The 27,740-nt window shown below is 43.0% G+C and overlaps 1 protein-coding gene across 4 annotated transcripts in view; it reads left to right on the forward strand.

Annotated features, from left to right (window-relative positions):
• Positions 1 to 27,740, forward strand: part of LOC123759084 (NEDD8-conjugating enzyme UBE2F) — a 50,276-nt gene that overhangs the window by 13,825 nt on the left and 8,711 nt on the right. For all 4 annotated transcript variants that reach the window (XM_045743924.2, XM_069324921.1, XM_045743925.2 and 1 more), the window contains exons 3-4: positions 11,443 to 11,604; positions 22,277 to 22,438. In XM_045743924.2, the coding sequence (XP_045599880.1) occupies positions 11,443 to 11,604; positions 22,277 to 22,438 (324 nt within the window). The remainder of the gene's footprint in view (positions 1 to 11,442; positions 11,605 to 22,276; positions 22,439 to 27,740) is intronic.

Genomic DNA, 27,740 nt, shown 5'->3' on the forward strand with positions numbered 1-27,740 from the left:
AAATGTCACCAAAGCATGAGTTAGACCAGCACTAAATAAAGAACTACGTCGATCACTAGCCGTGAGCGCCAAACAGCGACAAAATATTTCTACTCTTTTCAGGGTTGTCAACTCCATACTTGTCCTACAGTGTTAAATTTGGTATCGCCAAAATCGCAATAAAATTCCCTACGTGGACATATGCATATAAATGTAGAATCATGGTCGCGGCCCACCCGCAAGAGTGTGGGAAGTGGCCGAAGTGTTACCTGTTACCACACACCCGACGGCACATCGGCGAGACCCCTATTGAAAAGTGTGTATTCTTTTCACTGTTCTGACCTTAATTTTCGATGTACGTATTTAATTTTTGTAGCAATGTGTTTGCAATAGAATGTTCTAGAAGAACATAAGTATAAAATGTCTCACAAGGATGCTTTAGACCGGCACCAAATAAAAAACTACATCGATCACTAGCTGTGAGCGCCAAACAGCGACGAAATGTTTCTACTCTCTTCAGGTTTGTCAAGTTTGTTGTACACCGTTTTTATTTGTAGCACAATGATCGCAATACAATTCCTTACATGGACATATGCATATGAAATCAAAATAATGGGCAAACCCCACCTGTAGCAACGCCCAAATTCACCTTACTGCAACCCGTTAACCACACCCGCTACACCCGAAAAAACTTCATGAAGTTTCCCATTTACTTATAGAAGTTTGTGATACATTGTTCATTTTGGTATCAAATTAGTCGCAATAAAATTGTCTACAAAACGTATAAAACATAATATCTTGTTTATAAAAACTTATACAAAGTATGTGTACTTTTCAAGGGAAAGATGATGGTAGAACAGTAAGTTGAGCATTTTTTTATCTACTCCACCTCCTTCAGGTCAACGTTCCTGAAGTTGTTCAACAGATGTTTCGTAAGTGGAGTGAATCTGTTGCGGGTGGTTACTTCTTTTCCACCCAATATACTTTTTTCCGGTGGTATCTTGTGTAGCAAGGTATAACACACAGTCTAACATCACACGTTTTGCATCCTATGCTAGTGTCCCTCCTTATATCTGACATGTAACAAACATGACACCTACGACGTTCTGGCATTTTTACAATTTCATGTGTGAGCTTGTAGTTGAGACGATTTTCTGAATCAACAATACGTCTGTTTCTTTTATGAGGAGGACGACGACTTCTGTCTGAGACTTCTGTGACACCCGTCTTGTCTAAGGGTTCTGTACCAGACATTTCGTGTTCTGATTCAGGTGAGGACGCGTGGCCTTGAGGTGTTTAAGTAAAGAGGCCACCACACACCAGATGGTCCGGGTGTTGACACGGCGGCAGTATCAGCAGGACTAACGTCAGCATTTATGTCGGTAGCATGTGGCAGGGTTGTAGTTGTTGGAGACCATTCTTCAGCATCCCACTTCAATAGGGACCAAAATTGCCACCTCGTGAAACTGTAGCAATGTTAGCTTCCTGCGATCACTTGTGTTCTGCTTGTACAAAACAAATGCATTATGCAAAGTCATTTGCATAAAATAAAACGTGATCTTCTTGGTCCACTTGTGACTTTTTCTTGTGAACTGGTAATACTTGACCATTTTATTGAAGTGATCAACACCTTTCATGAAGCGATTATAATCACAAATTGCTTTTGGTTTGTTCACTGTTACCTGTTCGAGTGAAGTTGTTCTGTCACGTTTCCGAATTCGTTTCCTTTGCTGAACTTGCTGAGTGCCTGCATTGTGGCAGTTGGTAATGATTGAGACCACTTGCTTGTCTTTACAAAGTATAATGAATGTGTTATCTTTGCGGCCGTACAGGATGGTATCCAATGGAAGTTTACCCTTTGCTTGCTGTTGCAGTTCCTTCGGTGAGCCACGTTGCAGTCTTAGTGTGCCATTCGTGTAAACCCCAACTTTTCGTAACTTCTCTGTCAGGGTAATTGAGTTGTTGTAGTTATCCATGTACAGATGATGACCCTTGTTCACTAGGGGCTGAATCAAGCCCATGACGGTTTCGATTGTTGTTTTTCCAATGCCACAATATATGTCAGTCATATATGTAGCCAGATGTTGATTCAGCCAGCATGTAAAGTTTTACACCATATTTGTCTGGTTTGTTGGGATTGTACACCTTGATAGAGAGTCGGCCACACCATACCATTGTACCTTCATCCAAACACAATTCTTTCTTTGGAACGTAAACTTCTGCAAATTTTGTTTTCAAATAATCGATCACTGGTCGCACTTTTATCAACCTGTCAGTATTGTTCAAGGGAATTGTATTGTTATTTTAGGTATGGAAGAACTGGCCAATATGTTGGAACCGTCTCGTCGCCATAAACATATTGAAGAAACGAGCATGCCAGGGTTTTTTTGTTTGCCAGTACATCCTCATTGTTGGGAGCTTGTTTATCCCCATCAATATGCACAGGCCCAAATATCTGGCCATTTCCTTTACCGTGACTGGTTTCCACAATTTCCTGACGTTCTCTGAAGCATTCCTTATAAGTTGTGAGGCATACAAGTTTGTTTCTATGGTCAAAAAATCAATAAACGCTTGTGTAAAAAATAGTTGAATAAATTGTATTGCAGTTATGGGTGTGGAAATGGTCAGGCCTAGTGTTCCAGTAAAATCCTCTACAATTTGGGGAGTGTTGCTACGACTCCAGATATTACCAGCCTTAGGCTGTCAATTACGTACCGGACGTGTTCGCTTTCGACTATGAGGCGGTGGGGCATGTGCCTCTTCCTCACTTGTATAATCGTCACTATCGCCATTGGAATCATTGACAGGTTCTTCAATTGATTTAGTTTTCCTACAACAACAGATATTACCTGCATCTAGCTGTGGCTTGCATCCAGAACGTGTGCACTTTGTGATAGGCGGCGGCGGGGCAGGTGCCTCTTCCTCACTCTCCTCACTTGTAGATGCTCCTGTTTCACGATTGACATTATCGCCATTGAAATCATCAAAATCAGGTTCATCCCCTTCAATATCATAATCATCAATGTCAGATAATGCTGCAACAAGCCCTGGAATCTTTGTGGGTGTGAGCCTCACCCCACTGTACTTTTTGTAAATCATACTTATCTTGTCTTCTTTTGATGAACTCTTCGGTCCTTTAGGCGTAGCACTGCTTGGGCCTTGACCAGGATCCATCGTAAATCTATATAATGGGTAAAAAATACACAGGAACGGGTATAACTGTGGAAAACCGATCAAGTTTGGCGTGCGAGTGGGAGAGTGGTGCGGGCACTCGTTGTGTCGACAATACAATGGGCTGACCACGTGATCGCATAGGCCAGGGTGCCATGCGGCCTATTGGGGAGAATGTGAATTTCATGGCGCGCATTTTGAAACTATCCCCAAGTTGATCGAATAAAAAATGGATTTTATAGAAATATTTTTTCTCATGATGCTTGAGCAAGTCACTTAAGCGGACTCAATTGAAAAATTGGTGTTGCTCTTAAGCGACACGAATGCGCGAAAATGTTAAATTAATGTTGGATGCTTACCTGATCTGAGTGGTTTGTTGTGGCCCCTATCGGTTCTGGTTAGTTTTTCCAAAGCTCTTTCTTGTTCGTTTGCAGCCGTCTCGTTCTTTTCTGGTAATTACCTAAGTGTAATTACCTAAGTGTAGTTACAGGATGAGAGCTATGCTCGTGGTGTCCCGTCTTCCCAGCACTCTTTATCATATAACGCTTTGAAACTACTGACGGTCTTGGCCTCCACCACCTTCTCCCCTAACTTGTTCCAACCGTCTACCACTGTTTGCGAAAGTGATTTTTCTTATATTTCTTCGGCATCTGTGTTTAGCTAGTTTATATCTATGACCTCTTGTTCTTAATGTTCCAGGTCTCAGGAAATCTTCCCTATCGATTTTATCAATTCCTGTTACTATTTTGTATGTAGTGATCATATCACCTCTTTTTCTTCTGTCTTCTAGTTTTGGCATATTTAATGCCTCTAACCTCTCCTCGTAGCTCTTGCCCTTCAGTTCTGGGAGCCACTTAGTAGCATGTCTTTGCACCTTTTCCAGTTTGTTGATGTGCTTCTTAAGATATGGGCACCACACAACTGCTGCATATTCTAGCTTTGGCCTAACAAAAGTCATGAACAATTTCTTTAGTATATCGCCATCCATGTATTTAAAAGCAATTCTGCAGTTAGAAAGCGTGGCATAGGCTCCTCGCACAATATTCTTTATGTGGTCCTCAGGTGATAGTTTTCTATCTAGAACCACCCCTAAATCTCTTTCTTTATCAGAATTCTTTAAAGATTTCTCACATAATATATAGGTTGTGTGGGGTCTATGTTCTCCTATTCCACATTCCATAACATGGCATTTATTAACATTAAATTACATCTGCCAAGTGGCGCTCCATGTACTTATTTTGTCCAGGTCTTCTTGAAGGGCATGACAATCATCTAAGTTTCTTATCCTTCCTATTATCTTAGCATCATCAGCAAACATATTCATATAATTCTGTATACCAACTGGTAGATCATTTATGTAGACAATAAACATCCCTGGTGCAAGAACTGAACCCTGTGGTACTCCACTTGTGACATTTCTCCAGTCCGATACATTGCCTCTGATCACAGCCCTCATTTTTTTATCAGTCAGAAAATTTTTCATCCATGTTAGAAGCGTACCTGTCACTCCACCAATATTTTCCAGTTTCCAGAACAACCTCTTATGTGGAACTCTGTCGAAAGCCCTTTTTAGGTCCAGATAGATGCAGTCAACCCAACCATCTCTTTCCTGTAATATCTCTGTTGCTCAATCATAGAAACTGAGTAAATTTGATACACAGGATCTTCCAGATCGAAAACCATACTGTCTGTCTGATATTATATCATTTCTCTCCAGGTGTTCTACCCATTTAGTTTTAATTATTTTTTCCAATATTTTGACTATTACACTTGTCAATGATACCGGTCTATAATTAAGGGGGTCTTCCCTGCTTCCACTTTTGTAGATTGGAACTATGTTAGCCTTTTTCCACACATCAGCTACAACTCCTTTATACAGGGATGCCTGAAAAATCAGTTGAAGAGGAATGCTGAGCTCAGGTGCACATTCTCTCAGAACCCATGGTGAAACTCCATCTGGACCAACTGCTTTGTTCTTATTTAGCTCCTTGAGCATTTTTTCCACTTCGTCTCTAGACACCTCTATGTTGTTCTCTGGAATTCTTATTGTATCTGGTTCCCTGAAGATTTCATTTTGTACAAACACACTTTGGAACTTTTCGTTTAATGTTTCACACATTTCCTTTTCATTTTCTGTGAATCTATTTCCCATTTTCAACCTCTGAATATTATCCTTTACCTGCAATTTGTTTATGAATTTATAGAACAGACCTGGTTTTGTTTTACATTTGTCTGCAATCCCTTTTTCAAAATTTCTTTCTGCCTCTCTCCTCACTGGTGAGGAATAAGTGCTGCTTTCCGGATGGGTCCTCGGGTTGTTGATACTTGGTTGGTCAGCCCAGGAGGGGCTGACCAACCTGGCTCATTTGGAGGCTTACCAGGGGAGAATACTCCTGTTGGCCCCTTGGTGGCCGGCCCAGCCTTTCTCAGGCTTTGTTTCATCTCTGGCATGCTCATGCAATGCCTGTGACGTCCTGGTCCTTGGACAGGGTGCTCTCTTTCCTGTCTTCTCCTCGGTTCGTGGTGGGCTCCCTTTGGTTCAAGATTGTTTTTCCAAGGCCCACTTTTTGTTGGCTTTGGCCTCTGTGGGTCGGGTTGGTGAGCTTCATGCTCTCCTTCGACATTGAGGTTTCTGCTCTTTCATTCCTCGTGGTAGGTTTGTTCGGTTGAAGCCTTCTCCTTTTTTTCTGGCAAAGAATGAGTCTCTCTTTCCGGAGGGGTCTTTGGGTCATTGATGCTTGGTTGGTCGGGTCGAGGGTGCATCATGTGTCTGGTTGCGGCTCTTCGCCGTTACTTGCACATCTTGGCTTCTGTGGCCGGGGATGCTCTTTGGGTTGATCTCGTTTCCCTCATTCCCTGTTCCAGGGCTTGGGTTTCCCAGGTCGTCTGCAGGGTCATTAAATCTTTAAACAGCCTGTTGGGGGTTTAACCTCCAATCTGCTAAGGGCTATTTGGCCTTTGACACCCACAGGTGCATACAAAAAAATTCAAATTTTTTTTCGTTCTTATAAACCTGTTAATTTGTGTTCCCTGATCACGGGAAAAGTATTAAAAAAAAATCGTAAGTGGCATATTTTGGCCAGAATAGGACGGGGAAATCTGGCAAAAAAGAGGCACTGACTGAGCAAGTGTCAGAAGCGGTCTGCTCCTCCACACCTCTCAGGCGGGTGTTACCACAAAGATATAATTTCCTAATTATTACAATGTCTCTGAATGATTTTTTCTTAGTTTTTTGCAGTAATATTATTCAATAGTGTGTATTGTGATATATTTATATAATAAAATGTGTGAATCATCGCTGTACTCAAAATTATGGTGTGCATATTATTGATTCAATTATGTTCATAAAACAATAAACTAATACCTTTTCCATTATTACACTATATACATAGGTTATATATAAGTATCTGCATGTTTTGTTCACCATAACAAACCATTACGTTGATATTGTGAGTCAAAAAACAACAAGGAGTGGCCATCCAGCCTCTCACTACCACTTCCTCCCTTAAAAACTCCTTACTTGTCAGCATCCTCCTCCCACCATATTGTTTTTGCTTTTATTCACTACATACAGACGTTATACTGTAGAGACGCGATTATCCGGAATTTGAATCTCCAGAAAACTCCTTTATACGGCCAAAATTGTGACCAGATAAAGTTATCATAATATCTGGCCAAAATGTCCATGGGAGCCGGAAAAGCGAGTGTTTGGCCGGATAAAAAATCTGGGCCGGTTAACTTGCTGACGATGTTACACTCACCAGTCAGTCAGCTGGACAAGCAGTGAATTGTCTGGATACAAAAGCCAGGCGGTGGGCCGTGCCATATTAATCCCGAACGGCTGTGGCTCGAGGCGCATGGTATAGGAGAGGGTGGGAAAGGTGGGTGGTGTTGGGAGAGGGGGGAGCATTGGGAGGGATGACCTGGGGGATAGATAGTGGGGGGATAAGGGGGATGTGGAGGGGCCTAAATACTACAGTACAGGAATTACCATTAAGTTTAGAACAATTTGTAATATCCAAAAACAAAAGAAATACTAGTAATTATGTAATAACAAATATACAAGTTTCCTTAAAACAATTTGCACAGGTTGAAGTTGCCTTCAAAAATATTGAGTTTTCCTCTTGGCGGCCTATGTAACGTGCCTCCTCCCTGCCCCAAGTGGACCCGTCCAGGCCTGGTCAAGCCATGTGCTCCCATCCCTTATGTTATACCACAGTGCCGTGCCATTAGGGAAATATTTTTTAAATAACTTTTTTATTTTCATAGTAACTTTGAACATTTTTGGCCAAGACTATGTCTGGTACCAGCATCAATCGTTCTGGAGGTGTTATGAGGAAGAAGGTTGTCCTAACAATTAAAGACAAGTTATGTGTTATACAATTTTGTGAAAATAGCTGGTCGACTTCAAGTGTTGCCAAGGAATTTAATATAGGCACTAGTACTGTTTCTGATATAAGGAAACAAAAAGAGAAATATCTGAAATACATTTCAACCAGTGAGAGTGAAGGTGCAAGCACTAGCAGAGGGTGTGGTAGAAAAACTTTGAAAACTTTGACGCATGTACAGTTGGATGAGGCTGTGTACAAATGGTTTGCTCAGTACCGCACAGCTGGCATGACAATTCGCGGCCCAGAAATACAAAATGCTGCAAGCAGGTTTGCAGAAAGCCTTGGAATAAAGGAGTATACACCAAAAAGATGCTCAACGAAGTTTTGGCGATTTTTCCTCTTTCAGAAGATGTGGAACTCGGTGTGGATAACAGGGCTAAAAAAAAATGAGAATTGAAGAACTATACAATCAAGGAAGCCATCTATAACTGGGCCAAGGTGTGGAGTAAAGTAAAGGAATCGGCTTTGAAGAATTCCTGGAAAAAATGCCTCACGTCTACAGTTAGCAATGAGGAGGATGAAGAAATTAATTATGAAGGATTTACAGATGAAATCCATGGAATGTTCAGAAATGCTAGTGAAAACTTAGAACAATAGGATGTGGTTGATTGGCTTTAAAGAGATGCCAATGACCCAGGATATGGTGTAATGAGTGAAGATGAGATTCTCCATTCTGTTACTGGTAAGGTCGACAAAGAGGAGGATGAAGAAGGCAGTGAAGAACCAACACCACAGACAACAAAATACAGTTTACTCATGTCTTTTGTTGACCTGTTAATTAATTTTTCATCCAATTGTGTTCATCCAGATGTTGGAAACATGTATCAGTACCTGAGACGAACCAAAGAGCTGATCATACAACAGGCCAATGAGCACAGAAGGCAAGCTAAACTGGAGTCTTATATGGTAAGAAAATCAAGCCAAATGCCTTCAACCAGTGAGGCGTCACAGGCAAGCCAAGCGCCTTCAACCAGTGAGGCGTCACAGGCAAGCCAAGCGCCTTCAACCAGTGAGGCGTCACAGGCAACCCAAGTGCCTTCAACCAGTGAGGCATCACAGGCAACCCAAGTGCCTTCAACCAGTGAGGCATCACAGGCAACCCAAGTGCCTTCAACCAGTGAGGCATCACAGGCAACCCAAGTGCCTTCAACCAGTGAGGCATCACAGGCAACCCAAGTGCCTTCAACCAGTGAGGCATCACAGGCAACCCAAGTGCCTTCAACCAGTGAGGCATCACAGGCAACCCAAGTGCCTTCAACCAGTAAGGCTTCAACAGCTGGCAGTCAAAACTAACTTTGCTAACTGAGCTGTACAGTAATTTTAAGTACTAATTTTAGTGTTGTGTAGTATTGGTTACGTAAATTGTCATGAATTCTTAACTTCAAGATGTGTGGCATCAATCAAGAAGACGAACAACAACAAGGTAAGTGGAGGGTTCTGGTTGAATATTTAATAATTATATATATGGCAAGGGAATTCAAATTATGTTGTTTGTAGTATAAAAATAGTTGAAAATGGTCACTTTTGGACTCAGAGGTGAAAAAGTACTCTTATCTGGAAAACGTGATTATCCGGCTGGAGGTCCTTCCCTTATAGTCAGGATAATCGAGTGGAGACAGTATATAATTATCTACATGTTTTGTTCACCTTAACTGTTCATCTAAGCTGGCATAGTGCACAAAGCATAGTGGCCACCCTTACAGCATGACAAGTCAGGAAGATGATGCCACCTCCCTCACCATAATGGCTTCTCCCAACACTTCTTATGCTGTTATTACACTATACTGTATATGCAAGTTATATATAAGTATCTACATTTGTGTTCACCATAGCGAACCGCTAATCTTGTATGGTGACGGCAGACAGTAACAGGTGGCCACACACAACTGATGTTCCCTCCCTCCCTCAATGGTTCAAGGCCAGATGCACTAACATTCCTCCTTCAAGTATACTGTTTGTGGTGTTATTACACTATATACACATACTATATATAAGTATCTACATTCTTTGTTCACCATAATTGTTCAGCTAAGCTGGTATAGTGCCCAAAGAGCATAGTGGCCACCCTTACACTGCATGACAAGTCATGCAGATGTTGCCACCTCCCTCATCAAAATGGCTTCTCCCAATACTCCTTTTGATATTATTACACTATATATATACACATTTTATATATAAGTATCTACATTTGTTCACCATAACGATCCACTAAGTTGGTATGCTGAATTGGCAGCAAAGAGTGGCCTCCACACACCAGGCAGCCAGCCACTGGCCGCTGCTCCCTCCCTCACCTCACCTCACCTGACTCACCAACATTCTTTTTCCACCATACTGTTTTTGCTTCTATTCACTATATTCAAACGTCATATATAAGTATCTGCATGTTTTGTTCACCATAGCGAACCACTAAGCTGGTATAGTAAGTGCAGACAGCAACAGGTGGCCACACAGATTCGGCAGACGACGCTACAGCCCTCCCACCCTCAACATTACTCCACCCACAGCACAGTGCAAATTATCACAATAATCCTGCTATTATCAGAATCCTGGTCATTTATATCACAGTCAGGGGTCTTCTGTAATACTATCATTGCTAAATAATACCAGCTACATATATTTTTGGCATTTTTAGGCGATGCTGTGATCACAAGCTGAACAGCATTGCTGTGAGCTCATGCTGCATGCACCAGCCTTGGTGGCTCACTCAGTTCTGAGGCTTTCTCACCCGGGAATGTCGCCCTCGATTTTTTTTTAAATGGCGTTTGTTTACAAGAGCCCTGAGGAAGGTGATGTGAACCCCTTGTATCCGCGGGCCGTTTAAATCTTGCGTAGTATTCCAAAATTGTATATGGAGTGTTGTGCACTTTTGCGTCAGTTACTCAAAACTGCTGCGCAGTTTAAGGGTTAAACCTGTTTAGACTTGTTGCAGTCTATCCTTGTGCCCACGACGTTCGTAAGTTTGCTGCTTTGTCCTGCTGTTTTCGGCATTATACCCTGGGCCGACATTCAGGCACGGGGATTTTGGAGGTCAAACAGGGTCCTGGCCTCTCGTTATCTTGTCAACGTTCCTGGTCCTAGTCGTCCACGAGTGACTTTTTGTCCCAGGTTGCAGCCAGTTGACTCGACTTTGAGTTAAGGAATGAGTGGCATCCATGCTCCACCTCCTGGGTACGTCATTTATTCCTTCTCTTTGTTGTAGCTCCAGGGAGCAGGTGGTGAGGTGTGACATTTGCTTGTTTCCTTAAGTTGTAGGGTGAGTTCTGCTCCCTCTTCGGTTTTCGGTCTCATTTTCTTAAGTGAGGTTTGTTTTGTTATGTCTACCTTTCTAGGTGCCAACCCCGGTCGATGGCAGACATGGAAGGCCCCCAACCACATGGGAGAGTTTCTATTGGTCATTGCTCCCTTTGCCTCTCTGAGGGGGGGGCCAGGTTCTGTCTTGTGGTTCCCGGTAGGCTGAACTCCATTGACTAAAGCCCTGGTCTAATGTATCGCATATTAGCCCGATAACTCCAGGGAGTCTGCAGGACTCGCCTAGAAAATGGCATTTCATTACATTCAATGCTGGCTTTTTGGAAGAATGTGTTAGTGCTAACTGTGTTGGATTGAATGGGAAAGACATTTGGAATTCCATCAATGCAGTGGCTAGTTCTGTACATGTGCAGTGCATTGTCACAGCATGAGGATGCTCCCCTCTAAAAGAATATAAACAACAATTCAATGAAGCTAAATCTACTGTGACACACTGACATTGCACTACTCATGTGCAAAACTAGCCACTGCACTGGCAGGAATTCCAAATATCTTAATCCTCCTCAAGGCTCCTATTGATTTTCTCATGTTAATTATTAGTTTCTGCAATGCAGAATATAGCTAGACAAGATATTATCTTCCTCCAAAACAGGTTAGTGAAATGGAAAGCAACCTGCCAGAGGGGTGTGTCGCAAAATTTGATGACCCAGATACCCTACACTCATTTCGTCTAATTGTGACCCCACCCGAGGGTTATTGGTCGGGCGGTATTTTTTCGTTTAGTGTCAATGTACCAGAGGAATACAACATAGCGGTAAGTTTTTGTTGGAATCACTGTCCTGCTGAAATGTTTGTGCTGTGTGCATGTCTGCATGAGTGTTGGATGGGAAATCAATACCTTTATTAATGGGGTAATCAAAAGCTGAAAATAACACACTTGAAGTTTAAAAAAAAAATTATGTACAGTATATTGATACCATAAGGAAAGGTAGAATAAAATGTTAAATATTGCAAATACCTTTAATTGGGAACAAATCAGAACTTAAAAAACAGTTGTGAAAAGTGTCATCAATTTTAGGAAGGCTAATATAATAGTGATAGTCATTCTAGCATCCTTTTGACATACACACCAGCAATAGCAAAATGATTAGCAATTAAGTTTTGATATTTTTTTTTATTTAAAAAAAAAAGCGTTGAATGTAATGAAATGCCAGTTTCTGGACGAGTCCCGGGGGCTCCCTGAAGCTGTCCATACTGATATAATGCTATATTAGTTGGGGTCATCAGTTTCAGAGCCAAATCTGGCCCCCCTCAGAGAGGCACAGAGAGCAATGGCCTATGAGCACTTTACATTTAACCCCTTAACTGCGTTGCTTCCAAATATGACACCCCCGCAGTGCGCAGGAAATAAATTCTCTAAAAAATTTTTTTTTTTTTTTTTAAGTGTCAAAAACCCTTCGCTCAGTATGGGTATGTAAAAAAAAAATTGAAATTGTATTTACTTTGGCTGTTATTGGGTCCGTACGTTGGTGCGTGACATCATCATTCCCCATTCGCCCATGACGTACGCTCCCGGGGCCAGTAGGGCGCCCGGGGCGGGGTGTGCCAGTTGCCGTGAATATATTTTTGTTCATTTTTTGCGCACAGTTCCAAATACATTTTATTTGTTTTTACATGCTAATCCTATGTATAGTGAACACGTACACTATATTTTGGCAGTGAAACATCCGTAATGTCCGAAGACACTGTGTTACGTGCATGACATTTGTGTACACATATGCTGCACATATTTACTATGTATCATGCTAATTTATGTATATATGCAATCTATTTACACACTATACACTGTCACACACTATATACATTCACCATCAACACACTCAGAACACCTCGAGTGTTCCCTCCCTCCCTCACCAAAATTCCTCCTTCCACAATACTACGCACAATGCTAATTATAACCACAATTCTGCTCTTATCACAATCCTGGTCACTAATTCCTGTAAATGAATAATTGACCACACGTTTATTTTGAAAAGGAACCTAAGAAATCATTTGAAGATTCCTAGATGGACGAAATAATGCTGTGGTGCTGTGGCTAGCGCTGTGAACATCATGAACAGCATTGAATCACCGATATTTGAACATTGTACCCAGTCATTATCACACTCAGGCTCTTCTATAACACTATCATGGCTAAATAATACAAGTTATATATATATTTTGACATTATTAGGCGATGATGTGGTCACACGCTGAACAGCAGTGCTGTGTGCTTATGCTACGAGCGCCAGCCTTGGTTGCTCACACACTACTGAGACACTCACACCCGGGAATGTGGTCCACTATTTTTTTTAAAGATGGCGTCTGTTTACAAGAGCCCTGAGGAAGCTGATGTGAACCCCATGTAGCCGCGGAAGTTTTGAATGGAACGTGAAAAATACAAATACCCGGAGGCGCGTTGCGCAGTTTAAGGGTTAAAGTATGTCAAATTTTGTCATCTACCAGGAAAGGCAGCCAGAAAGGTAGGCAAATCAAAACAGACCACTGGTTGAAAATTGTGAGCTACAGCCCCAAAATAGCAAAAGAACTCCCCTAAAAAGAAAACAAACAAGAAACACGTCATCAAACTAGCCCCTCTCTCATTAGTGCTAACCTCCTGCAGGAAAGGGGGAGCCGGCAACCCACCAATTTAGTTTTGGAATAATGAAAGCCACTGATCTGAGGGAGGGAGGGAGGGTGTCAGGGAGCCTCCGGGGCTCACCCAGAAACTGGCCCCGTTGACTCCCTGAAGCTAACTACTCACAGAGAAGACAAACGGACTTACCAGAAGGGCAACAGCACTGCCAGTTTCAAAGCGAGGAAGAGAGAGACAGCTGCGATAGATGCCCCAAGGCCACACATGGCCCCCAGAGGACCAGGGATGTTCACAAGATACCTGGCAGCTAGGACCCTGTTCAACTTCCAGAACCCCCAAGCCCGAATATCGTCCCAAGACATACAGTACAGTATTACCAAAGGCAGCTGAAAGAGTGGCATACTTCCTAACATTCATGGTCACAATGGTAGACTCCAGGCTGGCTGGACTTAATGACACTGCAGATAACCTGAGAAACAAAAGCCCTTGAACAGGGAACCAGGGGAAACCAGGGGAAACCTGGGAAACCAGGGAAACCCGATCAACCCAGAGGGCATGGTCAAACGAGAGGAGATGGTAGTTCGCGGGGGAGGGGACAGACGTGTTGTCGTCACGCTCCATTAAAACACTGGAATAAACCGGGCTTTTTTAGGATTACAACCATGGATTACAGCCCACAGTGATCACCAAGTGCATAGTGACCCATAGGAAAGTTGAATACAGAAATTAACAATGGAACTTTGAGTTAAATACAGAATAAACGTGGAACCACGTGGTGAGCCAATGCCACCAGGCTCATGTGTACAGGCATAAGCGATATATATCAAATATAGCGAGCAGCGATACGTTGAACAGTGAAGTGGAACGTGTAACACAACACATAAATTAGTGGATAGTGTTAGAGAATTGTACATAGAAAAAGTATAAATGTAAAATTGTGGAGGAGGCATCACACTAGGCTGTTTACACCACAGCCACGAGGCCTACACAGTGTAGGGGACGTCCCGCAGTAACAGTATACTCCCTCAGTGATAATATACTGGCAATATATATGGTAATACGGGAAAGTGGATCTAGGAACTAGTAATAGAGTAAGTGAATAACATTGCAAGCCGGAAGAAAGCAGAAATTCCCTTAGAATATTACAGGCAAATAATCAGTGTATAAATCAAGTAACTGGCAACCGGTGGCATCCTGCCCCCGACCTGGGACAAACAACTGTCAACTAGACGGTCCCAAGAGGACCATATTTTCTCCACAGGGTGATAAGTACCCCCACATAAACTTGAATAAATAAACATATGTAATATTATAAATATACTGTATACATATTATATATACATACATATAATATTATAAATATATGCATATAATATTATAACATCACAAACCGAACATGGAGGTGTGTGGAGGCTGCCTTAAGTCACTTTGGAAGAGTGTTGTAGGCATTGTACGTAACATTTGTAACATAAGATTTCACCTGAGTTGTACAGGATTACCTACACAATATGCAAACCGGGAAGGTAACTACTGGATCTGTCACAGTGACAGACAGATGTGGGAAAACATTACCAAACTAATGAATAACATTCCTGAAGTACACAGGCTACAATTCACACAAAAACTACCAGAAATATATGCAGAGTATATAAAGACAGCAACGAACTCTGAGCACAACCCAGGGACTGAGAATTTAGAGAGTCAAAGTAGCAGTGTAGAAGGACATAGTGTCGAGGTACACAAAAATGAAGTCAATATTATAGAGCAAACTGGTGATATGAATAAGGAGATAAAAAATGAGACGAATGAGAACACAAATGAGAAAGACAAAAGCAACAAGGAGAAAGATAAGGGCAATACAGAGAATGAATGCAGAAACGAGAAAGTTGGAACAAAAAACAGAGGTAGCCAAGTCGTGCACGGGTACAAACAAGAATAATACAATCACAGATGAAAATATTTGCAGGTATTATGCAAAAGGACAGTGCAGATATGGGCCCAGAGGCATGGAATGCTCATTCATGCACCCACGGAAATGCCGAAACTGGTTAGGGAAAGGCAGATGTCGTTTTGATACAGAGTGTAGATATTTTGACCCTAAGCTATGCAAACTCTCAGTTTGAGTCGGTTTTTGGTGTCGACCCCTCCCCGGGTTCGGTTCCATGTCCCTTCTGGTCAGTTGGTTCCCCCCTCCCTGTGGCTCGTTTTTGCCTACTTTATCCTTCACTGCTACTTCAACTTTATCCTATTTAGCCATTGGGCCATATGCTCCTCTGTGGCTTTGCGCATGATTCTCAAGGGTCTGGAAGGTTCGAGACGGAATTCCTTCCTTAAAAATATAAAAAAAATCAGAACGTCTGTCGCTTCTGGAGGGGATTGACTCCCATATTTTATAAGAATTGCTGGTACTCTTCGGTACTAATATTCTTTCCGTACAATATCTAATTCCCTTATGATCACGTATTCTCAATAAATGGACATTATGGGCTCCCCTCCCTAAATGCGAGGAGGGACCACGCAGCTTGGACCTCCTGTGTCCTGAAAATGGCCCGGGGGTGTTCATTTTGTTTATGGACAGTGTCAACGAGTGTTGGTGTTAGGTGACCTTTATCACGGGATAAACGCCACACTACCTACTCTTATATCTCCAGTTATGGGCTCCCTGGATACTGGGCGAGTTCTGGACTGTATTTATAAGGTATGTTCCTTGTTCTTTTACCTACATTAGGGTGTGGTGTGGTTCGTTCTGGCGCCGCCTCCACCTCCACTCCTCTTATTCTCCTGCAATCGCACCTACGGTCGTATTTATTAAGCCGTGCTGCCGGCATCTTACCCGGCAACGCTGTGTCTAACCTTGTACTGCCTTCGCTCTGCAAGTGCTTATGCAGTCTGCCTACACCTTCAGTCAAGCTCTGGTTCTCGTCTTTTGGACGAGTGTTAGGTTTTGTTTGTGGTTTGCTGATTGGCCACTTTGTGTATTCACCTAGTTGTGCTTGCGGGGGTTGTGCTATGGCTCTTTGGTCCTGCCTCTCAACCGTAGATTATCTGATGTACAGATTCCTAAGCCTACTGGGTTCTATCATGCCTGCAATTGAGGGGTGAGTGTTGAATCAGCCTCCACCACATCACTGCCTCATGTATTCCACCTGTTAACTACTCTGACATTGTTTTTTTTTTTGTTTTTTTCCCCCCAAAGTCCCTGTGGCTCATTTGGGTACTCAGTCTCCACCTGTGTCCTCTTGTTCATGTACTTGTTACACAGTTTATCCTCATCTACCCTGTCAATTCCTCTGGGAATTTTGTGGGTAGTGATCATGTTTCCCCTTACTCTTCTGTCTTCCAGTGTTGTGAGGTACTTTTCCGGCAACCTTTTCTCGTGACTCATGCCTCTTAGTCCTGGGACTAGCCTCCTGGCATACCTCTGAACTTTTTCTAGCTTCATCTTGTGTTGACAAGGTACGGGCTCCATGCTGGGACTGCATACTCCAGGGTTGGTCTTATATCTGTGGATATTGCGGTGCGGTACATTGGTGGTTAAGAGTGTACTCGGCATTGGTGATTACATTCTTGCAGGGCTACTGGCACATGGTGTTTCGGGCTTGTCCTTGATCTTCCAGATAATTTTAGGTGGGTAATTTCCTGCGTTATTGATGAATGACTGTATCTTTTCTTGACCCTGACTTGCAAGGAACAAGTGACCATTCACTGCAGTCTGGCCACTCATTTGTTGGCTGTCATTCAATGCCCAACTAACCCTTTTCATATACCTTGGCATCTACACATTTTGTATGCGTTTTGTATACCATGCATCTTAATGTAACCTTATTATTTCCATATTTCTTTTTTGTTTCAATGTGGGGCTTGGCCATGTTTTTGTTCAGTGACTGAATCTTTTCTTGCCTGGCCACTCGTTCCTTGACTGTCTTTCAATGCACTCTGGCCGCTCCCTTCATTCCATAAGTCATTCCATACCTGCCTGACCCCTTTTATATGCCTTGGCATCATTCTGTATCTGTCATAGTTCAGATGCGTTATGTTTCCTCTGGCTGCCTCCGTCCTCTTACTTCGTTATCTTGAATGTACTCTTTTGTCCCCTAGTTCATGGTTCTTGGGCCATTTTTCCAGTCTTTTCATTGCATAATTGCATACTTCATACCTCTATTATACACCTTGTTGTGTTTCTTGGTGTGCATATTGGCTGTCCTCATAAGGGTACTAGGCTAGACAATATACGTGTTCAGATCCATGATCCTGCACAGTACCGGTGTTCTGTTATATTTTTGTCTTCTTTCCTTTTCTCCTAGTATGCTATTACGAGCTGATCTGTTGAAACGTTGGCGGGTGGTGGTGCTTCTGGTAACTCCTACTCCTGCCCCCTACGGTTCATTGGCATTGGGACTAGTGGAGCCAGGGTTTGCAGCCCTGGCTGCGGACTTTCATTTGTATTTATTTTCCATGCTGCGTCTTTGTATTTTAATGCAGTATGTGTCCTCCAGTGTTCTCCTCCATGCATCGGCTGCGCATGTGTCGTCTGCAATGCTGGAGCTGTTTCCGCCATTCCTGCGGGATGCTGTCGCAATTTTTGCTTCCCATTTTGCTTGTTGGCTAGTGGTGCTCATTTCCTTGTTGGCTTCTGCCAGGGCCCTTGCTCTTCGGTTTTTGTCGCCATTTATCCTCGCTGTTTGTGGAATCTGTGGTTGGGCGTTTTCTACAAGCGGTGGCTTCTAGTTGTCGTCCAAGTCGGCCTTGTTGGTTCTTTGGTGGTTCCGGAGGGGAGTTCCTCTCGGACAGGGTGGTTCTGTTCGCCAGGGATTTGGTTCTTTCCCAGCTCGCCTGGTTTGGATTCCTGGTGACCTATGACCTAGTAGAGGTTCCATCTGGTTCCCTGCCGGCCATGGTTCGGGCGCTGCTTGCTTGGTGTCCGCAAAATGGGGGTTTTCCCACGGCTCCGCCATTTTCAGATGTGTGGTCTGGTCCGTTACGTGGCTGGTTTGATCTTCTCGAATCTTCGCGTTTGGTGCTTTTTTACTTTTCTGTCACCGTCTGTTAGGTGATCAGGTGGCTTGTTGAGGGTGTCCCACCTGCGTGCTTCGCTGTGCCTCGTGCGACACTGGCGGAGCCGCTATAGCTTGCTTTCGGTTTTGATGTTTCTTCTGCACCATTTCGCATGCTGTCTCGGGCGTTGATTCACCTCCGGCTGGCTCATGCGCCACCTGGTTGTACTGGTTTTGGCCTGGGGGCTCTCTTCTTTCCACTCGGTTTCTTGTGGCTCCTTCGGTTCCAGGTTGTTTTCCGGAGGAATCCCTGCGGTTGTTGATACTTGTTTGGTTTGGCTGGGGGTGCATCTTTTTGTGTCCAGTTGTGGTTGCCTGCATTGCCTACGTGCCACAGTACACTTAGGTAATTACAGCCTTTGTAGCCCTGGATGCGCTTTGCGTTGCCCAGGTTCCCTTCGTCCTTGTTCCGGGGTTCGGGTCTCCCGGGTCATCTGCGGGGTCGGTTGGTATATGCCAGGCACAGTATCAAGGAACAAGGGTAAAGTACCTGTGTTGTATGCAAGAAAACTCAACTTAGAGAACGCAAGCGAAGATGCGTTCTCCACTTGGTGCGTTGAGTGCAAAGTTCCACTATGTTTCGTCGACTGTGTCGCAGAATATCACATGCTTGCAGAGTTCTGAGTGTGTTGATGGTGAATGTATATAGTGTGTGATAGTGTACAGTGTGTAAATATTTTATAAATATACAAAAATGAACATGAAACATTGGAAATATGAGCAAGACGATGAGTTACAGTAACATGGCTGAAGAATGTTGACCAATCGACTTGAGAAGGGTTCAGGACTGACCGAAACGTCGTCGTCCCTTCACCTTCTAGTGTGTGGTCTGGTCAACAAATATGAGCAATATATGTGGACACATTGGTGATGCATGTAACACAGTGTCTTGGGACAGTACAGATGTTCTACTGCCAGAATATTGTTTACGTGTTCAATATACATTGGATTGGCAAGAAAAAACAATATAAATGCATTTAGAAATGTATGGAAAAATGAACAAAAAATTATTTGTGGCAACTCGCGGATGTTGAAATTGGCGCGTGACTGCTTCCGGGAGTCTACGCCACAGGCAACCACCAAATCATGACGTCACACACCATTTTCTGGACCCCATTGCAGCCAAAGTAAGTACAATTTTGATTTTATTTCTTCATATATGTGAAGAATATGTGTGTGTTTAACCCTTAAACTGCGCATGGCGTATATATACGCCCTGAGTAACATGTCCCATGATTGATTGATTGATTGATGAAGATTAAGCCACCCAAGAGGTGGCACGGGCATGAATAGCCCGTAAGTGGTGGCCCTTTTGAGCCATTACCAGTATCAAGAGCTGATACTGGAGATCTGTGGAGGCGCGACTGCACCCTGCGTGACGGGAGATGTCTCCCGGACCAAGTGGTGACCAGATGGTGATGTCCCATGGTGCGCATGGCGTATATATACGCCATAGGGTGCCAGGCCTCATTCAAATGGCCCGCGGCTACACCGGGTTCACAGTAGCTTCCTCAGGGCTCTTGTAAACAGATGCCATTTTAAAAAAAAATCGTGGGCAATATTCTTAGGTGTGAGAGGCACAGTACTGTTGGAGCAACCAAGGCCGGCGCACGCAGCATGAGCAAACAGCATTGCTGTTCAGCTTGTGACCACAGCATCGCCAAAAAATGTCAAAATAAATATATAATTGTTATTATTTAGCGATGACAATATTACAGATGACCCATGACAGTGATATAAATAACCAGGGTTGTGATAATAGCAGGATTGTTGTAATAATTAGCGCTGTGGGAGGAGTGATGCTGAGAGATGGAGGGAGACAGCATCGTTTACTGACTGTGTGGCTAGCTGTTATTGTTTGCATTCACCATACCAGGTCAGTGGTTCTCTATGGTGAACACAAATGTAGATACTTATATATAATGTGTGTATTAGTGTAATAACAGCAAAAGGATTATGCTGGGAGGAGCCATATGGGTGACGGAGGTGACGTCGTCTGCACGATTTGTCTAGCTGTTTAGAGGGTGGCCACTATGCTCTTTGGGCGCACTACAAGCTTAGGTGTACAGTTACGGTGCATAAAACATGTAGATATTTATATATAATATGTGTATATAGGGTAATAACACTGCAAAAGGTATTGTTGGGGGAGAAAGTTTAGTGCAGGCGATGAGTCACAATAACGTGGCTGAAGTATGTTGACCAGACCACACACTAGAAGTTGAAGGGACGACGACGTTTCGGTCCGTCCTGGACCATTCTCAAGTCGATTGTGAATGGTCCATTCGACTTGAGAATGGTCCAGGACGGACCGAAACGTCGTCGTCCCTTCAACTTCTAGTGTGTGGTCTGATCAACAAAGTTTAGTGCGTGTGACCTTGAAAGAGTGAGGGAGCCGCCATCTGTGTATAGCGACGACTCTTAGTGCCTGAACTAACTATATCAGCTTAGCTATACAGTTGTGGTGAACAAAATATATACATACTTATATATAACGTCTGTATATAGTGTAATAACACCACAAATGGTATTGTTGGGGGAGAAAGTTTAGTGCGTGTGTTGAGGGAGTGGCAGCGAGTGGCTGGCTGGTGTGTGGCGGTAACTCTTCGTTGCTTTTCGACTCTCAATACCAACTTAGTGGTTCGTTATAGTGACCAAAACATGCAGATACTTATATATAACCTGTGTATAGAGTGTAATAGCAGCAAAACTATTTGTTTATTGTTTTATAAACATAATAATTGAATCACTAATATGCACATCATACTTTTGAATATAGCAATTATTCACCACTTTTATTATATAAATATATTACAATACACACTATTGAATAATAATACTGCAAAAAAAACTAAGAAAAAATCAATTGGAAACATTGAAACAATTAGGTAATAATATCTTTGTGGCAACTCCCATCTGTCAGCGCGGGTGACGCTGACCGGGTCTGACGACTTCCTCGGTCAATTGCGCCCAAAATATGTCACCTACGATTTTTTTTTTATTTTTTCCGTGCTCAGGGGACACAAATTAACATGTTTAGAAGACGAAAAAAAATTTTTGAATTTTTTTTTTCTTGCGCACAGGGGTGTAAATGTCCCAAGGACCCCTGAGCAGTGTAAGGGTTAAAGGGGAGTGTGTTTAACATTTTGAAAAAAAAATCAGACGAATTTATTTCCTGCGCATCAGGAGTGTGCCATTTTTGGAGCTAGAGCAGTGCAGTGGTTAAATATTGAATTCCTCTTATTTTCTAGTAAATGTTCATATCTAGAGTTGATTATCACTCCCTTACTCTCACTCTCATGGGTTGTTTAATATGTTTATGCATGTATGAAGTCATTATTAAGTTCAGCAACTGGACTGCCAGACTTTTCTCTGTTCCTCCCACATGTGCCTTAAATTTCCAGCTACTGTGAATGTGGTGTGAAAAATTCTCGTTACTAACAATGTATATAAACTACTTGACAAACATTTGTCAGTTGTCAAAAGAGATGAGCTACTGTAATATATCAGTGTAAGAGAAGTTTTAGTTTCTACTGCATGTAACCTTATGATTTCCTATTAACCAAAGAGCAAGTGCAATATTAACTGCATGCAGTTCAGAATTGTTCTTGTTATAGGAAAATATAAATTGTCACTTATTATGTAATATACATGATAGCAATTTCATTAAGAGTTCATTTAAATTAATGACATTTCTTAATTATTTTTAGGAAGATTGTATTATCTTATTACTGTACAAGAAACTCAGAATAATTGCTCTGCTTGTCAAACATGAACACTTTTATTTCCATGTCCAGCCACCAATAGTGAGATGCGAGACAAGACTTTGGCATCCTAATATTAGTGAGGAAGGAGAAATCTGTTTATCTCTACTGCGTCAAAATTCTATTGATGGCCTTGGGTGGGCCCCAACTCGAAGATTAAAGGATGTTGTCTGGGGCCTTAGTAGTCTATTTATGGTAAGTTTTTAAACAATTATTTTCTACACACTCAAAAAATCATGATTTCTTACACAAACACACACACATCAATATATGATAAATACAGTGGTATCTCGAATAACGAATTTAATCCGTTCCGGGGCCGTGATCATCATGTGAAACAGACGTCATACAAAATGAATGTCCCCATTGACAATAATGGGAATCAAATTAATCCGTTCTACCACCGAAAAACATAAATATGATATTCGATTTTTAAATAATGGAGCAGCCTACCTTACATACACTGAACAAACCTTTATGATATTTACTTTCTTCAAATTTGTTCAATATTTTGTTTTCATTTGTCTTATAGCAAAAGGTTCATTCGGTGTTCGGCAGGTAGGCTGCTCCATGTTTCTTAAATAAAAAAAATGAAAAATAAAAAAAAAGGTTGAAAAATTTGAAAAATGGACAAATGCCATAAAGGTTTGTTCAGTGTGTGTCGGGTAGGCTGCTCCATTATAGCAATCTTTCTTTGTTTCAAATGTGTTCCATTTGTTTTGTATTTTTTATTTATGTTTCAATAATGATTTTATTCACATATAAAATGGGAAATATATGATAAAGGCACAAAAAAATTTATATCAAAGCAGAGATGCAAAACTAAGGAAACAGGATTGGTTCGACAGAAATTGTGAGAGGGTCAGAGACCAAAAGACACAAAAATGGACTCAATATAGGAAGAGGCTAAACCCCCAAACATACCAGTGATACAAAGATGCGAGAAACAACTAAACAGCAGTGAGGAGAGAGGCAGAAAGAAATTTTGAAAATGGGATTGCAGACAAATGTAAAACAGAACCAAATCTATTCTATAAATTCATAAACAACAAATTGCAGGTAAAGGATAATATTCAGAGGTTGAAAATGGGAAATAGATTAATGGAAAATGAAAATGAAATGTGTGAAACATTAAACAAAAAGGTGCAAAGTGTGTTTGTACAAAATGAAATCTTCAGGGAACCAGACACAATAAGAATTCCAGAGAACAACATAGAGCACATAGAGGTGTTTAGAGATGAAGTGGAAAAAATGCTCAAGGAGCTAAGTAAGAACAAAGCAGTTGGACCAGATGGAGATTCACCATGGGTTCTGAGAGAATGTGCACCCAAGCTCAGCATTCCACTTCAACTGATTTTTTAGACATCCCTGTGTAAAGTTGTTGTAGCTCATGTGTGAAAAAAGGCTAACATCGTTCCAATCTACAAAAGTGGCAGCAGGGAAGACCCCTTCAATTATAGACCTGTATCATTGATAAGTGTAATAGTCAAAATATTGGAAAAAATAATTAAAACTAAATGGGTAGAACACCTGGAGAGAAATGATATAATATCAGACAGACAGTTTGGTTTTCGATCAGGAAGATCCTGTGTATTGAATTTGCTCAGTTTCTATGATCGAGCCACAGAGATTTTACAGGAAAGAGATGGTTGGGTTGACTGCACATCTATCTTGACCTAAAAAAGGCTTTTGACAGAGTTCCACATAAGAGGTTGTTCTGGAAACTCGAAAATATTGGAGGGGTGACAGGTAAGCTGCTAACATGGATGAAAAATGTTCTGACTTATAGAAAAATGAGGGCGTAATCAGAGGCAATGTATCGGATTGGAGGAATGTCACAAGTGGAGTACCACAGGGTTCAGTTCTTGCACCGGTAATGTTCTTTGTCTACATAAACGATCTACCTGGTGGAATACAGAATTATATGAACATGTTTGCTGATGATGCCAAGATAATAGGGAAGATAAGAAACCTAGATGATTGTCATGCCCTTCAAGACGACCTGGACAAAATAAGTAGATGGAGCACCACTTGGCAAATGGAATTTAATGTGAATAAATGCAGTGTTATGGAATAGGAGAACATAGACCCCACACAACCTATAAATTATGTGAGAAATCTTTGAAGAATTCTGACCAAAAAAGGGATCTAGGGGTGGTTCTGGATAGAAAACTGTCACCTGAGGACCACATTAAGAACATTGTGCGAGGAGCTTATGCTATACTTTCTAACTTCAGAATTGCTTTTAAATACATGGATGGCAAAATACTAAAGAAATTGTTCACAACTTTTGTTAGATCAAAGCTGGAATATCCAGCGGTTGTATGGTGCCAATATCTTAAAAAGCACATCAACAAACTGGAAAAGGTGCAAAGACATGCCACTAAGTGGCTCCCAGAACTGAAGGGTAAGAGCTACGAGGAGAAGTTAGAGGCATTAAATATGCAAAAGCTAGAAGATAGAAGAAAAAGAGGTGATATGATCACTACGTACAAAATAGCAACAGGGAATAAAAAAAAAATTGACAGGGAAGAACTTTAAGAACAAGAGGTCATAGATTTAAACTAACAAAACAAAGCTGCCAGAGAAATATAAGAAAATTCACCTTTGTAAACAGACTGGTAGATGGTTGTAACAAATTAGGTGAGAAGGTGGTGTAGGCCAAAACCGTCAGTAATTTCAAATCGTTATGACAGAGTGCTGGGAAGATGGGACACCACGAGCGTAGCTCTCATCCTGTAACTACACTTAGGTAATTACAGACAGAGACCGAAAGACATAGAGAGACCGAAAGACATAGAGAGACCGAAAGACATAGAGAGACCGAAAGACATAGAGAGACCGAAAGACATAGAGAGACCGAAAGACATAGAGAGACCGAAAGACATAGAGAGACCGAAAGACATAGAGAGACCGAAAGACATAGAGAGACCGAAAGACATAGAGAGACCGAAAGACATAGAGAGACCGAGAGAGACATAGAGAGACCGAGAGAGACATAGAGAGACCGAGAGAGACATAGAGAGACCGAGAGAGACATAGAGAGACCGAGAGAGACATAGAGAGACCGAGAGAGACATAGAGAGACCGAGAGAGACATAGAGAGACCGAGAGAGACATAGAGAGACCGAGAGAGACATAGAGAGACCGAGAGAGACATAGAGAGACCGAGAGAGACATAGAGAGACCGAGAGAGACATAGAGAGACCGAGAGAGACATAGAGAGACCGAGAGAGACATAGAGAGACCGAGAGAGACATAGAGAGACATAGAGAGACCGAGAGAGACCGAGAGAGACATAGAGAGACCGAGAGAGACATAGAGAGACCGAGAGAGACCGAGAGAGACCGAGAGAGACCGAGAGAGACCGAGAGAGACCGAGAGAGACCGAGAGAGACATAGAGAGACCGAGAGAGACATAGAGAGACCGAGAGAGACCGAGAGAGACATAGAGAGACCGAGAGAGACATTGAGAGACCGAGAGAGACATAGAGAGACCGAGAGAGACATAGAGAGACCGAGAGAGACATAGAGAGACCGAGAGAGACATAGAGAGACAAAGAGAGACAAAGAGAGACAGAGACAAAGAGAGACAAAGAGAGACATAGAGAGACATAGAGAGACCGAGAGAGACCGAGAGAGACATAGAGAGAGACAGAGAGAGACTGTTACGGCCCTATTGGGTCGCAACCGGGTTCTTCTCTGATGTTATTAAAGTTTGGGTATCCGGCCCCAAGTTAGTAATGGCTTTCAAGGGGTGCGTTCCGTAACGCAAGTTAAATTAAAGGGGAAGGGATACAAATGCACTGCTTTTGTATATATATTGCTACCACCACCATAAATATATCACAGTCACACGCGGGGTTGCTATAACTACACTTATTATATACAAATTAGTCTTCCTCTGAAGACACAGGATGCTCCACGGTGCTCACGATGAGTAGCCCTGGTTCTCTTCTTAGTGGCCCACGATGAATCCTCTGATTCTCTCGGCGAATCTACCCCGGCCACAGGCCAGCCAAATCACAGTCCCACTGGGTGCACCATCGTGGAGGCCTTCAACCACAAATCCAGCCTGTAGCTGGCAGGTTCCGATCAGCTCCGCTGTGTAGGCCACTCCACGACCGATACTAGGGTTGCGAGCCCTAGGCAGGAGCCTCGTGTGATTCCGCAGATCACTCTCCTCTGTCCGCACCACAGTGGCTAGTCTCTTCCACCAGCCAGCCCCCAGATAAAACGATTCCTGGTACTGCCACGTCACAGGCAGGCTCACACACTCAACAGTGTTCGTCCGGGGGTGACTCACAGCTTCTGCAGCAAACACGGGGAGAGACCTTGGCTGCCTTGGGTAGACTGCCCCATCGTCCGATACAGCAGTCCCAGGTCGACTCTGTAATCAGACACGTCATTAGTACTAGGGACACTAGGGCACCTCACTTACAGGCTTAGACACAAACGTCCACCTATCCACTCCATAGATGGCGTTGTTGTCTAAGCGCCACCTCACCAGAGGTCAGCAGCGGCTATGTCACGAGCAGATTAAGACAGGGAAACCAGCCCCTGTGGCCGGTATATCCCGCCTTCGCTAGATGGCGTCGTCCATTTGGAGGGGGTTTCGGGAGCTGACTCACAGATGGCGTGGTCATCACAGCTTCGTGCTACGACGCTGGGCTCAGGTCCGTAACAGAGACAGAGAGAGACACAGAGAGAGAGACACAGAGAGAGAGAGACAGAGAGAGAGAGACAGAGAGAGAGAGACAGAGAGAGAGAGACAGAGAGAGAGAGACAGAGAGAGAGAGACAGAGAGAGAGAGAGAGACCGAGAGAGAGAGAGAGACCGAGAGAGAGAGAGAGACCGAGAGAGAGAGAGAGACCGAGAGAGAGAGAGAGACCGAGAGAGAGAGAGAGACCGAGAGAGAGAGAGAGACCGAGAGAGAGAGAGAGACCGAGAGAGAGAGAGAGACCGAGAGAGAGAGAGAGACCGAGAGAGAGAGAGAGACCGAGAGAGAGAGAGAGACCGAGAGAGAGAGAGAGACCGAGAGAGAGAGAGAGAGAGAGAGACCGAGAGAGGGAGAGAGAGAGAGAGAGACCGAGAGAGAGAGAGAGACCGAGAGGGGCCGAGAGAGAGACCGAGAGGGGCCGAGAGAGAGACCGAGAGGGGCCGAGAGAGAGACCGAGAGGGGCCGAGAGAGAGACCGAGAGGGGCCGAGAGAGAGACCGAGAGAGAGACCGAGAGAGAGACCGAGAGGGGCCGAGAGAGAGACCGAGAGAGAGACCGAGAGAGAGACCGAGAGAGGCCGAGAGAGAGAGAGAGAGGCCGAGAGAGAGGCAAAGAGACCGAGACTGTAACGGCCCGTAACTGCTATCTAACTCCCAGGTACCTATTTACTGCTAGGTAACGGGGCATCAGGGTTAAAGAAACTTTCCATTTGTTTCTGCCGTAATTGGGGATCAAACCCCTGGCCATAGGATTAAAAGAGTCCCAAGCGCTGTCCACT

Source organism: Procambarus clarkii, chromosome 15, assembly GCF_040958095.1.
Source record: "Procambarus clarkii isolate CNS0578487 chromosome 15, FALCON_Pclarkii_2.0, whole genome shotgun sequence".
NCBI lineage: Eukaryota > Metazoa > Arthropoda > Malacostraca > Decapoda > Cambaridae > Procambarus > Procambarus clarkii.